This window comes from Rhodnius prolixus, unplaced genomic scaffold (genome assembly GCF_049639745.1).
Source record: "Rhodnius prolixus isolate KJV_2025 unplaced genomic scaffold, Rpr scaffold_5, whole genome shotgun sequence".
Classification (NCBI taxonomy): Eukaryota; Metazoa; Arthropoda; class Insecta; order Hemiptera; family Reduviidae; genus Rhodnius; species Rhodnius prolixus.
Window position 1 is genome coordinate 29,305,114 of NW_027411624.1, and position 23,382 is coordinate 29,328,495.

General features: G+C 39.5%; 2 protein-coding genes across 6 annotated transcripts in view; one reads left to right on the top strand and one right to left on the bottom strand.

Annotated features, from left to right (window-relative positions):
• LOC141458656 (uncharacterized) overlaps positions 1-23,382 on the top strand; it is a 567,253-nt gene that overhangs the window by 444,082 nt on the left and 99,789 nt on the right. The window lies entirely within an intron of this gene.
• On the bottom strand, positions 21,407-22,207 carry LOC141458135 (uncharacterized). The gene has a single exon (XM_074135726.1). It carries the CDS (start codon positions 22,205-22,207, stop codon positions 21,407-21,409), a length of 801 nt encoding a protein of 266 aa, XP_073991827.1.

A 23,382-nucleotide genomic window follows, 5' to 3' on the forward strand; every position in this document is an offset into this window, starting at 1 on the left:
CCCTTCATAGACCAACTCGCCAAGACTAAATAACAAAAATTCCACCACTACTCTCTCGACTAGCTCCAATCCTCTTGTACTGTCTCTCGCTTCCTCTGACATTCCTAATACTCCTCGTCGACTGAATCGCCAGTGGCCCCGCGACTTCCTTGTAGTCTGAAGGCCTAAACGCCATTACTCTCCTATCTCTCCTCTCTCCTACAGAGACTGCTACCACTGGGTAGCTTTTCTCCTCCTGCTCTCCTCCCGCACCAGTTCATCATATTCTCCTCCTCACATTCTCCTCTCTCCTACAGAGACTGCTACCACTGGGTAGCTTCTCTCCTCCTGCTCTCCTCCCGCACCAGTTCATCGCTCTCTCCATATTTACTTATTGTATACAATGTATACAGATTGTAAATTAAAAATAAATAAAATAATAAAAAATAAATAAATGCAAGCTCATGAGAAATAATAAAATCTTAATCATGAGCTTTGACAACTAATATCTCTTAACGTTTGCTGATGCAACTAACTCTCAAGCAGAATTTAAAAACAAATAATTCCGTCTGTTTCTCATTTTCTTTAGTAAAAGAAACTTGAATTCTCCGGGATTTTTTAAATGTTAAAATTGTTTGCAATTTTCTTTTCTTTGGCCAAAAAAGCGGGCGGGATAAAAAAAGGTCGCTGCCGCTTTGTAAATAGTAACAGAATTAGAATGTTAAGTCAGAGCGTGGAGTGAGGAAGGGGACTAGACAGAGAGAGACTTTGACGAGAAAGAGAGAGAGGTTACTCTTTTAATAAGAGCCAAGTGTATAATAGCGGTTACCATGGAAACGTCAAGCTCCCTAGACTGGGGAAACTGCTCCACAAGAGCCTGCAGTAACCTCTCTCCTCCCAACCTGCTGCCAGCCAGCTCTTTCTTCCTGGCTCACACAGTTCATGCCAAGTTCTGACAGTTCTTGTTTAGCAGCTTGCTGCTGCTGGTATGAGGTGGGAAACCTGTGGTAATATTTTCCTTGCTATAAGGAAAACGGGCTTTTCCACTAGCATCTATGTTTAACTAAATTACTGGAAATACGATATTATGATATTTTAAGTGGCTGTAGATTTTCTTTTTTTCATTTGAAATGCTTTGGCCTTGTCCATTTTTACTTCAGGGTCGAAATAGGGATCTTTGCATTTTTGGAACTCTATTTTTAATTCAGCAGCTGCTGTAGAAGATTACTCTTTGCGAGGAGGGGATTCAAATTTAACAGACGTCCTTGGAGTTAAATATTTCATTTTGAGCAGCACTAATTGCTTCAGCTAATTATTCCCAAGAACAATCAACAAGAATCGAGCGAGCTCTGCCTCACCTAACTGAAGTTTGTTTGACTTACGAGGTCTGTAAATTAAGTAATGAGACTGATTTTTTAAAAAAAATTTATTCAAAAAGAATTACAATTCTATATTGTCACCTTCAAAGTAACTTCCTTCTGAAGCCACACAGCGCTGGAGACGTTTCTTCCACTCCTCATAGCAGTGCTCGAACTCCGATACTGGAATAGCCTTCAGCTGGTCGGTTACAGCCGTTTGAATGTTTTCGACTGTCCCAAAATGAGTTCCCTTGAGGTGATTTTTCAACTTCGGGAAGAGAAAAAAGTCACAAGGACTCAAGTCAGGCGAATAAGGAGGCTGAGGATTCACAGGAATATTTTTACTGGCCAAAAACTCGTTTATTGAAATTGCTGTGTGACAAGGAGCATTATCGTGATGCAACACCCACTTGTTCTTGATGTTTGGTCTCACATGACCCTTTTTCGAAGTTTTTCAAGAACCTTTCGGTAAAATTGTTGATTGACCGTTTGACCTTGAGGAAGAAACTCTGTGTGTATGTTACTTTTTTTTTTATTTGCAACTGTACAAAAGATACATTTAGCAAAAGTGTTATAGAAAGAAACATTTGATAGTGCCACAGAGTTGGCTCAGTGCCACAACCAGAATGACGGGATGAGAGAATCCAGCCAGCGCTGGAACTCTCTAGGAGCGTATTGGGGTTTAGGAAGCAATGAGGTCACGTGGCCAACGCCGCTTTAGACGATGTGGAGGATTGTCAAGATAGGACGATGTGGTTGAGTGATTGAGCCAGAGGATTTCTGTGATCGCGTGAGTTTGCTGTGGAAATTTAGGAATCCGGTTGTGGATTTATTCATTTACATACGGAATATTGAGATCATGATGGAGGATGCGGTTGGGGACATAGAATGGTGCGTTAACGATTCGGCGGAGGACTTTAGACTGGAAAGATTGGATAGGTTGGATGTTGGATGGTTTGGCGGAGCCCCACAATTCTGCTCCATATTGGTCTTAGTAGTGTTTTGTAAAGTGTAAGTTTGTTTTGTACGTTCATGGAGGATTTTGGTCCAAGGAGTCTCCTTAAGTAGTCCGTAACGTCTGTTCAGTTCTTGTCTTTTAAGTCTTGTGTGAGGGTTTCCAGGTTAGACGGCTGTTTAGGTAGAGCACTAGATAACGAACCTGTCTGCGTAGTCATTAGGCCGATGTTGCTCTACGCCTGCTCCGCCTGTAGTAGCAACATCAAGAAACTTCAGAATAACGCAAAACAAATTTCTGAGACTCGCAACAGACTCTCCGCGACGCACTAGAACTGACTCATTCCACGAGACTGCGTCCAATACCCCCCCGTACACTCCTATCTCCAAAACTATCTGCTCAAACTCTTTTCCATCTTAGACTGCCATCCCAATCCACTATGCCGCGACATAGCCTCCTACAGATCCTTCTACAACATTCAGACACAGAAGACTAAAGCATATCCTACTCTAACTCTTTACACTAGCTGCAGGTTTTTCCTCCTTTTTTCCCTGCATTCCAATCCTCCTCACTTAACTTTTCTCTTACTTCAATAGTTAAGAAGGTTGTAATGTATAATACATTTACACTTCTATATTTATTTTATGTATATATTTATTATACATTAATAAATATTTATTCTATTCTAAAAAAAAAAAGAACCTGCGTGGACCTGTGTAGCTCAGTATTGTTAATAGTTAGTGGAGGACAGGTCTGTCTTCGTAATGTGAATGTCACCTGTATACATTTGGTAGTGTTAAGTTTAATCCTCCATGTTCTGCATCAAGCTTCTATGAGCTCAAGGTGTTCTTGGACAATGTTAGAGACTCGAAGGGGATCAGTGTGGGAAGATAGTATGGCGGTGTCCATCGGCGTAGGTTGTGATTAGGGTTTGGGGATGGGTAGGGATGTCAGCAGTATAGATGGTGTATAGGATCGGTCCAAGTATGCTGCCCTGTGGCACGCCGGCGAGTATTGCATGAAGATCAGAGACCTCTCCAGCGCATCTCACTCTGAAACAGCGATCGGTAAGGTAGGATTGCACGAGTAGGTAATTGTTTAAGTAAAAAACACCCATAAATTTAATGGAATATACTTTCTCTAAAATTATTTTTTTAAAAAAACTCTGGCCCTTAAATTTTCACGACTTGCTCATACTTCTCTTCTCAAAATTCTAACTCACAAGTTTTCTTCGCATTCCCAACAATCGAGTTATATTTTGAATCACCAATAAAGAATACCACAGTAAAGTAATGTATATTTTTTCTCTTATTGAAATATTAGATTCCAACGCGGAGATCCCGGATTTGTAACCAGCTGCTGGCCCTTAGATTTTTCACTTCCAAAGAGCTTCTTACAGCTCTCAGTCTGGTGATAGTGTGGTCTGTAATGAGGAAACACGGTTAGAAAGACAGATAAATTTTCTAAAAATTGATACCAATTCAGTCTTCTCTTTTTCGACAGTGTAGTTGTGTGTGAAATTATAATTTGGAGTAAATGCAAACTATATGAATTTTTTTTTATAAAAATAGCACTTGTTTCATATATTTTCTGAATTTTTTTTTTTTTTTTTTTTTTTTAAAGGGCAATTTGTAACCTTTGACTTCCTTATATTAAGACAGCCTACTTTAAAAATTGACTACTGGTCCATCTAAAAGAGTTTTCAATGAATTAAACAACTTCATAACTAACACTGTTGTGTGCTTGTGAACACGTTTTCTTGCAAAACAAACGTAATTTCTCTTACGAAGATAAAAGGAATCCTGGAAAATGATATACCGTTTGAAAGCCCATTAAACAAGGAAACTTTTATAAAAAGTGCCAGCACCTAGGTCGGATAATGATCACATAAGAGCCTAATGAGTTTTCTTAAAAATGTCGAGTTCTTTTAGTTTTCCAGCATCCGGAGGAAGATTGAGGCTGTTTGAAGAATAACTTATGCTTCAAAATGGTATCAATTTTTAGGAAATTTATCTGTCTTTCTAACCGTGTCATCAGAATCGAATTCGGACTAAAACTTTCTGTGTAATAACATTTTTATTGGAAAAAAGTAATGATTTTAGAAAAAAAAATTAAAGTTACGTCACTCAAGAACAGTGGAAAATATGAAGTTGGCCAATACGTCATTGAACTCCACTTTAGATGTACTTCACACAGTGGGCCTGTGGACAATACTTACTGGTTCACCCTGTATACAGCTCATTGGTACAATTAAGATACTTTTTTTTGGCGCCCAGGAAGCTCCTTGGATTAAACGATGGAACTCGGGTCAATTCGTACAGGATCGAGTGAAGAGGGGGTGAGAAAACGGATAAAATCAGTGATACCAACACACTGCAGTTACCTTGTACGTTTAGTGGATTCGCTAGTGAAATTTGAGATAACCCAGAATTACCATCACACATAACTTTGAGATTAATAGAGATATTGATTGGTATAAGAGAAAGAATAGGTCACCCTGTACTGTTCTGGTGTTAATGATATGATGGAGGTATAAATAATACTAAACACGTAAAAGGTAACATCATTACCCTGTATTCTCTTAAGTAAATACAAAAATTGAGCTAACACAATTGTTATTAACTTAATGAATATGTATGAATAAATATTAATTAATGATTTGCCATGAAGAGGTTGGTAGACGTGGCGTGAATATTTGAGCGGATGTTGAAATTACTGGCGAAGTGAATTCGTGAAGCGGCCGCAGCCTAGAGTTTGTAATTAATGTGCTTTCGTGTCACCAAATTAAGGAATTCAAAAAGTGAGAGAACAAAAAAATGACTGTGAAAGGTTAAAAGAGTTTAAAGCCAGGCTAGGCTGTGAATAATCTATTCTAAGCTATCCAAGCATCTTGAGGTATATACTTAGTTCTCGAGGAGTACAGCGATGAAAAGGAGATTTAAGTAGCTATTAACGCGAGCTAAATATAGAGATTTGATTAGGGAGACTGAAGGGTTAAATAGAATGAAACTAACTAGGTTAAACTAAATGTAAACTATTTCTAAAAGAATTGACTGAACTGGATGACGAGTACAATAAGGTCGTGAAGTGCGTGTAAGAATGAATCCTCAGTGAGTGAATGCAATGTCTGGATGCGATTGAGTGTCCCGAGCGGTGATCTGGCATCCTTGTATACTCTGATGCTAGGGCAGCTTCTATTGTTCTTAGCTCTACCTGGGCTTTAACCCTTTAAACCTTTCAAAGCCACTTCTTCCATATCTTTTGGATATCCTAATTCCACTCGCCATTCGTTCAGCCATTTCATTGATTAATAGTTGCATATTATAGTTTAGACTAATTAGTTATTGTAATTATCTCTCTCTTTCTTGAGCTAGTAAACTATTAAATAGTAATAATACCTTTTATTCTAGCTAGGCCCTTCAGCCTCCCTAATTAAATCTCAACTATCCGCTCGTCTAATAATGATTAGTTACTTTAATATTCTTTATATTGCTGTACCCTACATCAACTCCATCTGCAGCTAACAATGCAGGGCTTTCTGCTTTAAAAAATCGCAATGCTGTACTGCTGAACTAAATTTTGAATTTTATCTGAATTTATAAAGGAAATTTTACAAATTTACAGAGAGTAAAGTTAGATCCTCTACGGTCTTAACTTATCAAATGTCTGCCTTGAATAGTGTGTAAAATGTAGTGTTATACTATATGTGCGCTTGTTGGTTATAATGGACAAGATCAGTTCGCCCGTGTGTGAGTAATAACCTCTAGCTGGATATATTATCTCCCTTTGTGGATGCTATCACGATACATTGTATGCGTAGCTTTGTCCATATTGTAGGTGGTAGCGTTCGTTGTTCAGGAGATGTCCCATTGGAGACGCTTGTACCTTGTAGCTAGACCATTCTCTTCGCCAGGAAAAATGTTGTTATTTAATCATTTCATTATTTTGACGTAAAAAGGCTGGCACTAAAAACAAAATGACACAAGAATTCACCATTGATTACGTAATTAGATGTTCTTCAAACTTATAATCTTTACTAAAAATAAGTTGACTTCTATAAATAAATCTATAAATTTTCACTTTAACCAGTTAAGCGTGGAATTTAGTTTTAAAAAACATCCCTACAGTGTGCGGAATTAAAATCAGACAATGACGTGTATACACCTCAAACGCAGGGCAAAACAACGTCATAATAGTCAAAGCAAGCGACTTTTTCTGCAATCTCTGGGGGCTTGAGATTACAGATCATTCTGTGCTCATTCAAAAGCCTGCACCGCTTCACGTATGCATTACCCCTAGTTAACTAGGGACGCCAAGAGCTTTTACAAGGAAGAAAAAGAGCTTTGAATTCTGTGCAAAATGAAATCATGCTCATACTGAGAGGTCTGAATCTCTAGCTAAGGTAAAAACGGCATTGCACAAGGGTTGAGAGCTTCTATTTGTGTGCGTAATGCCCAATCTCTAATGCGGAGACCAAACATGTACCAACCACTTATCATTTGGCTGGCTCCCACCGCAGTTCTATTGGTAAGATAAAGGAAACATCCCACCAAATAATATTCTTATTGTATTTTATTAAAATTTCGAGTTTTTATAGTTAATGGCAATTTTATGTTTTTTACAACGAGTATACACGTCGAACTCGCTTAACTGGTTAAAGTTTCATTAGAAAAATGTATGTTTTATGAATGGTTGTTCAGTTGCAACATTTTTAAAGATTTGATATGGTGGAGATTGTACACCTGATTCTGATGCAGTATCAAAACGGATATATCCCCTTTAAACTTGAAATCTCAAATTGGATTGGTCGCAAAACCTTTTTTTATTACTTTTATGATGAATATAAGAAAAGAACTTGTATACTCATTCTTACTGTAAGTTGCAGCAGTATGATGACCTTAAGAGACATCTCCCTTCCAGTTCATTTTCAATAAAAATAAAATAAAATTTGCATACTGTAGAAAAGAAGTATGAAGTGATATAGAAATGTAGGAAACAATATCGTAACCAGCGAGAATGGCACTGTACACAAGGTGAAAGGGGTGCGTATGTACGAGGGGACCAGGACTAGAGTTGGGAGGGCTGTTATGCAGCGGGGATTGCTAGAGAGGATGTGATGCATTATTTTAGGGGGATGACGGTTGAATAGAGGGGCGCTTGGGCTGTACCGCCCCATCGCTGCTGCTGCCTCCAGCCACTCTATGCCGCCCCATTTATCTCTTGTCTTCATTCCTCTAAATCCCGGGGCGGTTTATTACATTATCAGGGCACGAAATTCATTTCTACGAACATCATATTCTGTCTGTAACCCACGCACGCTAACTTGGGACTACAGAATTGCATCAAAATGCACTTTTTTTTCTCCATTGTTTGCCCAACTAAATATTTTGTATTAGTATTGTACGATTTATTCGTATTTTGCTTTTTATTCGTATTTTGCTTTTATCCATTATTAATGTCAATTTATTCTGTTATATCCTTATTCGAAACGATTTTCAAATAGTTCGCAGGATAATTATTAAGGACAGAATAGAAATTAATAGCCTTTTTTGTACTAGAAATTTTGCCACAAATTGTTAGCAGATCTTTCCAGTCCACGACATCTAAGTGGTAGTTCGACATTAACCTCCGCGATTATTTTATTGTACTAAAGGTACCATTTAAAAAAAATTAATTAATTGCTGCAGACATACAAATTTATTCAATAATAATACGACAATTCCGTTATTCTTTAAATTTTGTAACCAAATTTAATAATTAATAATATTTAATGGGCGATAAGTCCATATACAGGGTGGGGCAAAAGGGTATGAACCGGTTTTAAAGGGATGTAAAACAAAAACAATTCAACTTACAGAAATTATGTTTATATTGTTTAATTCAGTACAGAATCTAGTTTTTTACATTAAGTTTGAAAGATGATATCACGTAGGTGGTGGCCGTCAGCCGCGATGCACTCTTGAAGGCGAATTCTGAAGTTTTCAACCGCTCTTCTGCACATTTCTGCGATGGGTATTGGCCGTAACTTCCTCTCTGATTCTGCCCTTAAGTTCTTCCTGGATATGTGGACCGATGTTTAAAAACTTTTTCCTTTATGTACCCCCAAAGAAAAAAATCACAAATGCTGAAATCTGGTGAGCGCGCAGGCCACTCCACGTCACCCCTCAATGAGACTTTGGCGCTGGGGGGAACACTTGCCTCAATCTCGCCATTGAAATCCTAGCAGTGTGGGATGTAGCCCCGGTCCTGTTGGAACCAGATGTCTCCCAGATTAGTTGCTTCACTCAATTCTTCCAGCTCAGGTTCAAAAAAACTCTTCCAACATTGTCACATAGCGCTCATCGGTGACAGTGACCCGGTTCGCCCATTATCCTCGAAAAAGTAAGGACCAATAATCCCAAAGTGGGATACTGTACCACCATACAATCACTTTAGGGGAGTGAAGTGGCCTCTGGTGAATTTCCCTTGGGTTTTCATTAGCCCATCAAATGTGCAGAACAGCGGTTGAAAACTTCAGAATTCGCCTTCAAGAGTGCATCGCGGCTGACGGCCGCCACCTACGTGATATCATCTTTCAAACTTAATGTAAAAAACTAGATTCTGTACTGAATTAAACAATATAAACATAATTTCTGTAAGTTGCATTGTTTTTGTTTTACATCCCTTTAAAACCGGTTCATACCTTTTGCCCCACCCTGTATTACACTACATTGGCACTAGAGAAGCGCCCAGCTTCATGCTCAGAACTATCGATAATCGAATTCCTCCAAAAAAAATATTGTGGATAATTAAAAAACTGTAAAAATGAAATAGCCGGAATCGGCGGAATTGTAACACTAATTCCAATTGGCTGATTTTATTAAAAAGCTTATTGCTGTGTTTGGTGGTTGCATCTAAAACGGAATAGAAAATTGGAATAAAATTCTCGCAATGCTTTGTTCTAGAGTAATACTAATCAAAAATTTAATAGACAAACATGCACAGAACAAAATTGTTTTAACTCGATGAATTTCAAAAGGATTATTTTCGATATTAAAAATCGAAAACGAAAATCGAACACCATCACAATACTAACTAGTTTAGTAATAAAAAAGTGACGCCTAGCTAAGGGTTTTTGTCAATTTTCTCTATGTAAAAAATTGATGTTCCATTAAAACTGTCCAATAGGACAATTGTAAAAGGGTTGATCGTCAAAAAATGTGCACGAAAAAGCGTAATGTTGAAAAAAACCCCAACTTTGACAATTTTTTTCTCTTTTTCTATAAAAGATAAAATTCCTAATTTTTCTTTAAATTATAGGGAAAATCCTCCTTTACAGATTTAGTTTTTTGCAACAACACAGATTGTTAAATAATCGAGCTGTTAACTGCGTTACTCAATTAACTCCATAAAACAAAAACAAACAAAAAAATGGAGAAATGCGCTGAGATAATGCACATTGTTTATTTAAAATTCCACTTACAATATAAATTCAAATAAATTTACCATTATCATTCAGCGCCACCTACAGAATTTGAGTTGAATTATTGCAACCATTTGCATTAGAGCACGGGATTAATCAAAATGGCTTCTGAAATAAATTATTGGATTTATGGCGAACATTTTTTTTGCCGTTTAATGGTGTTGATCTTTATTATTTTGGCAATTTTTTTGTAAATACCAAAAATATAAAAAGCTATGACTGAACCAACTGCTTTTACACATAAATTTAAGATATTTCAAAAAAAAAGTGGAGTAATCGATATGTGCAATGAACGGTTCGATTAATAATGTACTGGTAGGAGGTTATAAAGCTTAAGCTGTTACTTCCTGTATGTATTTACGTAATATATATTAGTGTTATGAAAAAAGATCTAACTTTTTTGTAAATAATACCTAAATAAATTTTATTCGAAATCTTGGTATTAATTTTCACGGGGAAAAAGAAATTAGATTCATGAGAAACTTCTACGTAGCCAGGTCACTTTATGACAGGTGAAAGCAAACATGTCGCAAATCTGATACGTTCAGATTACAGACTTTTACAGCTGTAAAAGAAAGTAAATATTAATTAAGAGGTAGGTAATTAACAAGAAAAAAAGAAAAAGTTTTTTGTATTGAATAGCACGTGTGTTTTTGTAACAGGATATTATGGTATTGTCTCTGGACAGGAGCAAATGTAGCCCATTCTCTAACAACTAACAGAGATGAGCTCTCTCTCGTTTAGGATGCACAAATTTGTGTGTTGGCAACCACCCCCTAATACACGTGCAGCCTTGTCTTTCCGGCTATGACGTCATCATTATCATCATCATTATCACCCCAGGTCCCTGGCTATTTTAATTTAATCTATCTTTAATTGCATTTTGTCTTGTTACTTTTGCATTTACTCTTTTCACCGTTTGAATCAAACTTTTGTGACCTTAATTGTAAAATATATTTTTTAGTTTAAAATTTTTCAAAGGTGGCAAGGTTATTTACTTTGTCCATATTCCAACAGGTGAAGTTTTAAAGGGCAAAGGTTCCAATTAAATTTAAAAGTTGTAAAAGACCAGCTTATTTCTTCTATCAAAAATGCTTGAAGAAGCTAGATGTTAATCGTGCCTAGACCTTTAGAATATCTGAGGACTGAACGCTTCTACGTAAAATAAATATTTTGGATGAAACTACAGAAATACAGAACAAAGATAACAAATACAGAACTTCATTACTTAAAGGTTTAATTTTACAAATCTTCAGTCGCTCTAATTACATCTAAATATCTTATTACGTCTTTTTAAAAAACAAATCACAGAAGCCTTATTATCTTTATGCACGTAATCTTCTATTTCTCCCAACTGTGAATAGAATGCAGCATTGTTGAATTCAATAACATAGAAGTGTGTTAAGTTCTATACCGACCTTATTATTAAGATTCATTTCCTGCTGTAATTGACATTTTGTTGCATTAGAAGGCACAAAACGAAGGTCGAATGTTTCGTCCTTTAATTATCAACCGTAAAACCAGGTATGGCGATCACTTTTCCGGTTCAGCTGAATAGATTGAACGACTGTGTTGTTTCCGTAAGTCTCCAAGCCGTAGTGTAGATAGCCGAGCGGATATAGGCTAGAACCGCAAAGCTAAGATGTATTGGACTTAGTGGGTTTGGTTCCCTGGTCTAGGCCATGGATTTTATTTAATGGTTAATATTGAGAACGTTTTACAGTAAAGTATGTTTGCTAGTCGCCTCCATCCGAGATACCTAATGCGATAGTTGGACGTAAAAGCACGCCTGAATAAATAAACATTATTTCACTTAACGAGCAGGTGTATCTGTCCATAATGTATCGAATAAAAATTATTCCTCTGAATGGATATTTCAAAGGACAATTTCACGAATACTGGAATGTTTAGTGAAAGGAAGTAACTTATTAAATTGGCAAATTTTTAACGAATCAATTCTTTTCGAAAATTTAAATTATTCATTATTTAATCAGGTGAATGCCCTGATGTTATTATAAAATACACCTCGAATGGTGGTATTATGGGCAAACATTATCGCATAAATGCCGAACGAATCTCTATTAACGCTATTAATAGGCATCAGATTGGTTGAAATAATTAGAATCAGGAAATTGATTGGCGGAATCATATTACCAGTATAAAAGATTGTACCTTTATCATAAAGATTGTCAATCAATAAATACGACATATGGATTATTCCAATTCACCAATTTTGCTCAACATTTACATTATTTTTCACAGCAAAATTTTCTGGTTTTATTTTCAATGGACTGTAAAAGGAGAAAATTATAATATTCAAATATTTATTTTTAATCCATTACAACAACAATAATAATAGAACAAAAGTTACTAAAACAATATATGCACTCAATGACTCAATGACTAAATAAATGTTATAGCATCATGACGATCTTTTATGACGTAACCAAGTGTGACGAAATATTTACTGAGGTGCCCTTCACTGGACCTCAATTCAAGGACAGTTGGTTGTCATTGCATTTTATTAATATTTATTATTAATATAATGATTGGTTAGAAGATCATCTGATTGTCTGCTAATATGGAATTATATTTGGTCAATACTATTAATATAGCTTACTGAGGTGACACGAGTGGTTAAAGATTAGACCCGCAAAGCTAAATATGTTGGTTTAGTGGGTTCGATTCCAGGGTCTAGGGTCTTGGATTTTATTTAATGGTTAATATTAAGAACTTTTTATAGTAAAGTACGAGGGTCGTTTGAAAAGTCCGTGCAAGGTCAGAGAGATAGCACCACTGGCGCGTATCGAGGTTATGTTTAGTTAGTAGCATCTCTTGGAAGAACACACACCAAGTTTCAGCCAGATCGGTCTATTTCTTTGTGTTTGGCATTCGTTTGAATCGAGGAAGTCGAGTGATTTTCAAAAAATGGACGAAAAAGAATTTCGTGTGTTGATTAAACCACTACTTTATGAAAGGCAAAACGCCTCAGGAGACTAAAGAGAAGCTTGATAAACATTATGGTGACTCTGCACCTTCGATTTGAACAGATTATAAGTGGTTTCAAAATTTTCGGAGTGGCCATATGGGCACAAGTGACGCTGAACGTTCTGGACGCCCTGTTGAGGTTACTACTCCAGAAATCATTGATAAAATCCATGATATGGTGATGGATGACAGAAGAGTGAAGGTGCGTGAGATTGCTAGTGCTGTGGGCATCTCGAATGAACGGGTACATAATATTTTGCGTGAACATTTGGACATGACAAAGCTATCCGCAAGATGGGTGCCGCGATTGCTCACGCTTGACGAAAAACGAAATCGTGTGAAGTGTTGCAAGGATGGTTTGCAGCTGTTCCAGAAGAATCCGCAGGACTTTAAGCGTCGTTTCGTCACTGTGGATGAAACATGGATACATCACTACACTCCTGAGACCAAAGAACAATCTAAACAATGGGTTACCAAGGGGGAATCTGCGCCAAAAAAAGGCGAAGACCGATCCTTCGGCCGGAAAGATTATGGCGACTGTCTTTTGGGATTCGCAAGGAATAATCCTCATCGACTATCTGGAAAAGGGTAAAACTATTACAGGTGCATATTATTCATCGTTATTGGACCGTTTGAAAACCGAGCTGCAAGAAAAACGCTCACGATTGGCCCAGAAAAAAGTCCTTTTCCATCACGACAACGCACCAGCTCACACCTCAGCAGTTGTGGTCGCAAAATTAATGGAAATAGGGTTCCAACTCGTTTCACATCCCCCCTATTCTCCAGACGTGGCTCCCTCGGACTACTATTTGTTCCCCAATATGAAGAAATGGCTGGCGGGAAAAAGATTTTATTCAAACGAGGAGGTGATTGCAGAAACGAATGGCTATTTTTCAGACTTGGACAAATCCTATTATTCGGAAGGGATCAACAAACTAGAGCAGCGTTGGACGAAGGGTATAAGCCTAAAAGGAGACTATGTTGAAAAATAAAAAAGGTTTACCCCAAAAAATTAAGTAGTTTTTATTTTTGCACGGACTTTTCAAACGACCCTCCTATATCGCTATCGCCTCTGTCCATGACACCTAATTTTGGTATCTTGGACTTATGGGCATTACTTTACTTTACTACTGCTTACTGTGCTCTAACTTTGAATTACATGACAACTATTTTTCTATCGTGGGTCCAGTCTGATATTTAATAGATGGTATATTTTTCTCAGTTTAAATATGCCAGCGGACATGTTGATGACGGTCAAAAGATAGTGGAAAAGTTAGTGTGTTAATACTGAATAACTTTTCTAATCTGAGTATTTTGTTGGCATTCCATATTATCCTTGTAAAATATGGACTTCTAATTCGTATTTACCGAGATAGCCTTCAATGAAATAACTTCCTATATACTACGATAAACACATGTTTTGTTTGTTCAAGGCCACTCTTTTTTTCTCTGTTTTCACACAAAATCAATCAATATCGAAACAAAATTATTGATAATATTGTTGATTCCACTGAGAGTTTGAACTCTTGACGAAATTGAGAATAAAATTAAGGAAAACTATTTTGCATTTAGTGGGTTTAAGGTAATATCTGTTAGATTTTCTGTACAAGGTCGGTGCTGAAGTAGAAAGAACACGCTGCAGACAGTGAACCCCGGTCAGTCACAAGCACTGTGTGAGTCTCCCTCTCCAACAGAGGACACGCTACTTTTGCGTAACATCCAGGGCCGTCTGAAGTGATGTAAAATTGGCGCCCGGAGCACCAGCATAAAAATCAAACTAGCTTCTTGCCGTATTTCGATCTTTGAAGGTTAAAATTCAATAAAAACTTATAATTTTTCGCTAGAGAAACATTTATTTTGCAGGAAAAATTTCTATTTATGAGTTATCCAATCAGTAACGGAGAAATCGCCCTAAGAGTGGAACAAAAGTTTCAGAAAGCATCGCCTTATTATTGTTACAGGAAGATTTGTGCTGGTAGTATATATATATTGTAAGTTCTACAGCAAGAATAAGGGGGTCCTTGTTCTCGATACAAGAGGTGCTGCTAGCCCAGCTTAAATATTAGGAGGAGGCTCTAGGGGGAGTAGAGTTCGTGAATGTTCGTTGAACATCGGAGCTTAGACAAGTGTTTCACAGGTGGTGGACTGATCTCTGCTCACTAGCCTCTTATCAATTCGTTTATTTATTTTTTTTATTATTATTTTAGTTATTAATTTTTACGTCATTGTAAACAGGTCCGATCTTGACGCTCGTCAAGAGCAAAAAGATGTATTGATCACTGCAATTAACCGTAATTTACTAGTTTCTTACTAATCGAGAAGTACACCAATTAAATACAAATAATTGGATATTAGGTGATAAAATTTGTCAAAACTATTTGTGATTTTAAACTATAGTGAGCTACTCACTAGACTACTTTACCGCAGATCCAGACTTGACTTGAATCACTAACTAAACATCTACAAGAAGCTATTAAGACCGACATACGGAGCAGAAGTGTAAGGCTCAACAAAAACCCTCTAACTCCAAAACGCCTGCAGACACTACAATCTAAAATCCTATGGAAAATCTTGAATGCTCCATACTACATCTCTAACCTTACAATACACACTGACCTTCACATCCCTTTTGTCACTGATCTAATAAAGTCTCGCTACTGCAACTTTCACAGCCTCCTAGAGCTCTCCATCCTAATCCTTTGGTCCAACAACTCTTCTCTCCTAATCTTCCGGACAATCCTCCTCGTCGCTTGAAGCGGAAGTGGCCCAGAGACTTACTGATGTGAGCGTAATCCACTGAGAAAGAGTTTCACCTGTGGGTGATTGCTCTAATCCATGACATTACAAGTGATCTGAACTAGTTTGATCAAATTTACTTGATGCAACATTTGTTGTAGTTATAAATATGGCTAATAAAGTGGAAAAAAAACAACTATAGTGAAGTAATTCCACTTAATGTCGTTCAAATATCTACCTGGTTATTGTCACTTTTTTAATATTTAGTATAAAATGTTTTACATTAGTTATGAGCATTTTATTTTACTTATTTTATTTTTTTATAAAAATGAAAAGTATAGAATATAATTTTAAAATCTGATTAAGCGCTGAAAATAGACCCTGATGGTCGTTTAGCCAATTCAAGGTGACCGAATGAGGCCAAGGAATACAAATAAATGGAAAATCTTTGTCTATTTCTTCTCTTCGCTTATTTCTTTATGTATTTTGATCGTAGGATATATTTTTTTGTATTTCCGTGAGTGTAACCTTAAACATAGTTTCTTAACCTGACTTATAACCAGGAGTGAAGAAAATGGATTTTAAATCAATCAGCTGCAACTTGTCCAAACTAAGTTTTGAATTTCTTTATTTCCATTCGCCACTTTGTTTATCTGCAAATCTGGATTTTGAACGCTTTCAACAATTTCAAAAAACAAAAAATTTAGGGTGTAAAGCATGCCATGGATTACATCCGTTCTTTGTTTTCACTGCTTTTCTTGAAGATAAATGAAAATGATGCACGCTGTGAAGGATGATCTCTTTTAATTTTAGTTCACCATACAAACTTTTTTGAGTGTAGGAATATAATTTTAATTATGGGGCCGTGACCATCTTACTGTCAAAGAGACCCGAAGGCACTGAACTGTCAAAGTGAACCGTACACACTTTACCAAACAGTCAAAGAGGGTCATAGCCACTTGATTGTACTATCAAAGAGAACCGTACACACTTTACCAAACAGTGAAAGAGGGTCATAGCCACTTGATTGTACTATCAAAGAGAACCTTAGCCACCTGACGGTACTATCAGAGAGGGTCATAGCCACTTTATCGAACTCTCAACTAGGGTTGTAGCCGTTTTATGGAACTATCAAAAAGACCCGAAGGCACTTTACTGAACTGTCAAAGAGAACAGTAGACACTTTACCAAACAGTCAAAGAGGGTCATAGCCAGCCACTTGATTGTACTGTCAAAGAGAACCTTAACCACCTGACGGTACTATCAGAGAGGGTCATAGCCACTTTATCGAACTCCTAACTAGGGTTGTAGCCGTTTTATGGAACTATCAAAGAGACCCGAAGGCGCTTGACTGAACTGTCAAATAGAACCATAGACACTTTACTAAGCAGTCAAAGAGGGTCATAGCCACTTGATTGAACTATCAAAGAGAACCTTAGCCACCTGACGAGACTAACAGAGAGGGTCATAGCCACTTTATCGAACTCTTAACTAGGGTTGTAGCCAGTTTATGGAACTATCAAAGAGACCCGAAGGCACTGAACTGTCAAATAGAACCATAGACACTTTATCAAGCAGTCAAAGAGGGTCATAGCCAATTGATTGTACTGTCAAAGAGAACCTTAACCACCTGACGGTACTATCAGAGAGGGTCATAGCCACTTTATCGAACTCTTAACTAGGGTTGTAGCCGTTTTATGGAACTATCAAAGAGACCCGAAGGCGCTTGACTGAACTGTCAAATAGAACTATAGACACTTTACTAAGCAGTCAAAGAGGGTCATAGCCACTTGATTGAACTATCAAAGAGAACCTTAGCCACCTGACGAGACTAACAGAGAGGGTCATAGCCACTTTATCGAACTCTTAACTAGGGTTGTAGCCGTTTTATGGAACTATCAAAGAGACCCGAAGGCACTGAACTGTCAAATAGAACCATAGACACTTTACCAAACAGTCAAAGAGGGTCATAGCCACTTGATTGAACTATCAAAGAGAACCTTAGCCACCTGACAGGACTGTCAGAGAGGGTCATTGCCACTTTATCGCTCTCAGCTGGGTTGTAGACCTAACTATCAAAGAGGGTCACAGCCTCTTTATTGAACTCTCAAAGTGGCCCCCATAGAACAAAAAAACAAAAACAAAAAAGACCAAAAATAAAACCCTTGCCTAAACCGTGCCTCAAAAAACTCTAATTTGTTTTCAACGCCAGCCACTAAATAGTTAAAAATTATGCAAGAAGTTTTTAGCCTGCACGAACTATGTTTATAAATGCACTTCGTGAGTCATGGAGCCATAATAATCTCTTTTGAGGTGGTTAAAGAAGCCACGAATATTGCCGTCCATACCGTACACTGTTTTACAGTTGACCTATTCTGCTTTCTTAGCCGTAAGTCGTTTGTCACGGTTATAGGCTACAAACTGCTTCCTTGTACCACTCAATTAAAGCAAGTTTGAGTCTCGCTCTAGGGTAAAACTATGTGTCCTAGAATTTATATTTTCCTCATTAGATAATATGCGTGCATTTTTCTTTTAAACCGGTTAATAATTTGTAGATCTCAAATTACTTATTTCACTTGAAGTGCATTTACCACTTTCACTGTTAGTTGATCATTAAATATCTTGATTGATTTTTTTTGTAATTGATTAACTTTTATATTCAATAAATATTTTTGCTACAAAATAATTAAAATTTGACGAAAATAAAATTTCACAAGGTTAAGTTTATTTTTTAATAAAAAGACAGAACAAAAAAGGCCACACTCAAATCGATTGTAAACGTTGGTCGAAGGAGGTTTATCAAATAAAAAATTATCAAATACTGTGATAACCTTGATTAGAACGTAAACCTAAATACATTTCATTTATTTATGTCAATTAATATTATTATTTTTACTTTACTTTATTTTATTTTTTTGAAATCAAGTAAATCCATCGTCAAAGTTAAATTTATCTATTATTATTACAGCCATACTAGCCACAAGTACACATCCTTCATCAGCTTCATACAAGTTACAGACACACTTACATAAAATAGAATCCTGGGCAAAGAAGTGGCTGTTTAAAATGAATCCACAACATACCACGTTTACTCTCCGGCGGGGCTCCTGTCCTAATGTCCTCTTCAAACAGCAATCCTCTTCCTTGCACAGATCTGGTGCGCTACCTTGGGCAATACATAGACAAAAGACTCACGTGGAACCCCCACACTAGACTTAAAAGACAAGCAATGACGAAACGTGCGATTAGATTAGATTAGATGGTAGATGGGACGGGACCTATACCCCAAGGCACCGCAGCCACAGAAGACTTATTGTGCCAGTCCCTTCTTAGTTCTAGTAGGCGAACCCTCCCCTCCTAAAGAGGTCAAGGACTTTCCCTACTAGTTGTTTTTGCGCTACTATCTCCTTCGGCCTCAACGTTCCAAAGGTTTCATAGCGCAAACTTTCGATTGCAACGCAATCGAACAACAGGTGAGAGGCCGTTTCCTCCTCTTCCTGACATAATCTGCACAACGGCTCCGAGCTAATAAGCCCCACCTTGCGCAGATGCTTCTTGAACCTACCGTGCCCCGTGAATAGGCCTGTAATCAGAGTAATCTGATTTCTGCCCAAACACAGGGTCTCTTTGGATCTTTGCTTACACAGCCAAGGCATCAAAGTCTTGCTGTGTTTAACCCCAGGACACATCACCCAGTTCTTTTCGTGCTCCCTCCAGATCCAATCTCTGAGAGCCGCGCGAACCGAACCCCTGGTGATCCCCAGGACAGGCTCTGGACCGATGAAAGGAGTGTTAGCCCCATTCCTGGCCAGATAATCAGCTTTTTCATTCCCTTCAATACCCACATGACCCGGCACCCATTCCAACCGAACTTTGTTGTGCCGCGCCAGTAGTTCTAGGGCCTTCCTGCATTCCCAGACCAGGGAAGAGGTGATTCTGAAGGATACGAGAGCCTTCAGTGCAGCCTGGCTGTCCGAAAAGATGCGAATCTCCCTATTTCTAGGTTCCATCCGCAGGTTTTCCTCAGCACATATTTTAATAGCAAAAACCTCGGCCTGGAAGACTGTGGCGTATCTCCCAAGAGATCTCTCAATGAGTACCTCGGGTTTAACCCCATACACTCCAGACCCAGTCCCACAGTCCATCTTGGAGCCATCGGTAAACCAAATGCCTCCCTTCCGGTACTGATCCGTCCAGTTTACCCTCCATTCAGTCCTCGGTTTAATACACACCTGAAAAGGAGTCTCGAAACTGTATTTAGGACAGATACTGTCCCCTGCCATGTCAATAACCGGCCCAGGGTCGACCTTATCTGAAATAATCATATGGCCAATGCAGGAACTTATACGCCTCCATTGCCCATTGCTCGCCATTCTGTACGCACTGGCCCTTGCCTCCGCCTGAATAACATATTGAAGCGGAGCCAACCCCAGAAGTACCTCCAGCGCCGCAGTAGGGGTGCTACTAAAGGCCCCCGTGATCATCAGACAGGCCAGTCTCTGCACCCTTGCTAGAGCCTTAATTGCCGTCTGTTGTTCAGTCTTCCTCCACCACACCACTGAACCGTAGGTGATGATAGGTATGACTGTACGTGTATAGAGCCAGTGGGTCATCTTTGGGCTAAGACCCCATGTCTTCCCACAGGTTCTAGTTATTCCACAAAGGGCCTGTTTAGCCCTTAATGTAACTCTCTCAATCTGCGCCTTCCAAGTGAGTCTGGTATCCAGGACAATGCCCAAATACTTGACCTCACCCGACACATCCAGAGTTTTACCAAAAAATCGAAGGTTTTTGTAGCTCTCCTTATCCCTTCTCCTTGTAAAGGGGACCAGAGTAGTTTTAGAAGGGTTCACTGAAAGCTCTACCCTTCTACACCAATTTTCTATAACCTTGAGAGCTTCCTGCATGAGTTCAGCCACGATTGTCTCATGTCTACCCCTGACCACTACAGAAATATCATCTGCATAGCCAAGGACCGAGAACCCACGAAGGTCTAGCACCTCAAGTAACTCATCTACGACCATACACCAAAGGAGCGGGGATAGAACCCCCCCCTGAGGGCACCCCCTAACTGTCGTTAACTCCAGCGATTCCCCAAAAAGGGTCGCTGTGATTCTCCTTGACGATAGCATGTTACAGATCCATCTTGAAACAGTGGACTCTACGCCATGTCTATCCATCGCCAAGGCAATTGAACTGTAGGTAGTGTTACTGAAGGCACCCTCAATATCCAGAAACACGCCCACAGCTGTCTCCTTGCAAAATACCGAAGCCTCCAACTCCTTAACCAGACAATGGAGGGCTGTCTCGCAAGATTTGCCTGTTTGGTAGGCATGCTGATTGGCATGCAGAGGCCGTTGCTTTAAAGCCACCTCCTTAATATACATGTCAATCAGTTTTTCTAGCACCTTCAACATGAACGATGTTAGACTAATTGGTCTAAATTCCTTCGCCTGGGTATGAGTTCTCTTCCCAGGCTTTGGAATAAAGATAATTTTTACAGGCCTCCATGCCCTAGGGACATGGTTGAGTGCCAAGCATGCCCTCATTATCCTGCATAAAATAGGAGTAATTAAATCTTTCCCCTGCTGCAAAAGGGCAGGGAAAATGCCATCAGGACCCGGGGATTTATAGGGCTTAAAATAATTTACAGCCCAGGCCACCTTATTGTAGGTAATGCAGTATTTAGCCACGGCCCAGGTTTCCCTGGTCCCCCGACACCTATCGGGTCCCAGAGTATCCTCACCATGCTGTCCTGACTCAATTACCTTCGAATCGGGAAAATGAGTTCTCATGAGACACTCCAATGTGTCTCTCCCCGATTTGGTAAAAATCCCTTCCTCGTTCCTGATGGTACCCAGGGCACCCCCTGGACTTTTTGATATTATGCGATGGAGCCTAGCCCCCTCCGAGGTCATCTCTACCTCTTCAAGCATCTCTTTTAGCCTTTCTAATGGCTATGTTGTAAGAAGTTAGGGCCTCACGGTACTCCTTCCATGTACCCCTTCTTTTAGCTACATTGAACAGTTTCCTAACTTTACTGCGGAGCTCCTTCAGCTGGTTATTCCACCAGCCTACTTTCCTGTTAGATGTTATCACTGTCTCCGCACAATTCTCCCAGAAGGCCTCCTTGATGACGCCCTGAAGTCTCTCAGCAGCTTCATCAATGTCCATCCGGGTCCTAAAGTTATTGTTGACTGTACCAATGTTTGCGCTGAGATCCCGTCTAAACGAGTCCCAGTCTGTTCTCCTAGGGTTTCTGTAAGTAACCACCTCCTTACAGTCAAACCCAATGTCGAACCTAATGTACATGTGATCCGAAAGTGAGGGGACCCCCGACACATGCCAGTTCCTAACAAGGGTCGATACAAAATTAGTTCCCAAAGTTAGGTCGATCACTTCCCTACGAATAGAGTTGTGGAAGGTGGGTTCTTCTCCCTCATTTATAACATGCAAATTATTCGCACTAATGAAGTCCAGAAGATACTTACCTCTCTGATTGGTTCCTGAGCTACCCCATACCTCGTTATGGGAATTAGCATCACACCCAATCAGTAGTTGCAGTCCTCTCTCCCTACACCGGTTGGTCAGATACTGCATCTCCTCCGATGGGGGAGGGACTGTAGAGTCATATGGAAGGTAGGTCGAGGCCACGACAATCTCCCTGGCCTCCTTATCCACATGTAGCTTCACCTTTATTGCGGTCTGGTCTCTGAAACAAAATTCCATTAGCAGTAAAGAAGTAATGTTTTCCCTAACAAAAATACATGTCCTGGGATTGTCAAGGTTATGGTCATAATAAATCTTACCTTTCGCTTCGCCAAGTCCTGCAATTCGCCCCCGTACCAGCCAGGGTTCCTGGATGAGGACAATGGCGATATCTTCCTCCTTGATGAATTTTACTAGAGCTGCAGACGCCCCTCTACTGTGATGGAGGTTCACCTGAAGCAACCTCCATCGATTCAGGGGGGTCATGAGCTGCAGCACTAGTAGAAGTCTTCGAAACTACCCTGAGTCTGACCACTTCGAGTCCTAGAAAAACCTCGAAGTTAGTCCCCTTCAACCTACTCAGGGCCTGTTCCGATATTTCGAACACAAGAGTTTGACCCTTGGGCTCGATTTTCCTATTTAGGAGCCTCCATTCCGCTATATCCAAGCCCTCGTTTTGAACGAGCAGCTTGTCCAAAATAACGGACGGAGTGGTATTCTTGAGAGCGCCAGGTACCCACATAGCCACCTTAGCCGCCCTCACGATATCTCTGGCAGGACCCACCCTCAGCTTAGCTCCCTCACCCAACCGGAGCTCCGGAACCACCCTCTCTAACCAAAGTCTCGCATCCTCACCCTCGCAAGCGAGAATGAGTGGACCTTTGGAGAGAAAGCAGCTCCGAAACTGGGGTCCGATGCTGCCAGTACATTTCTCACTACAGATCTCCTCCACCAATTTCTGCTGAAGAAGATCCGCTTGCTCCTCCGACAAAAAGTCATTCGGATAGGAGTCAAGAACGATGGCCATCTTTTGAGCGCAGAGAGCGTCCCTGAAAGAGCCCGTAGGCCCTTCCTCTGGGAGTTTCACCCTCTTGCTACCCTGTGCCACCGCCTTCCCCGATGCCGAACTTGGAGTACTGACCTCCGACCTAGGCCTCTTAGGGGTCTGACTTGTTTCTGGAGGGAGAGAACTAACGACTCTCGCCTCCTTCCCAATGCCTGCCCCATCCGAGGAGGTCGAAGGAATTATACCTTGCCCACCTGGCTGGTTTACCACTCTGGAGGTCTTCTGCCCCTTCCCCCTTTCCCTCCAGTCCTTCCCAGGAATCCACTCCTTCCCAGCCTCAGCGACCTTAAGCTTAGCTAGCTTTCTCCGCTGAGCACCACTCGGCTTCCTAGGTGTAATGTGAATACCC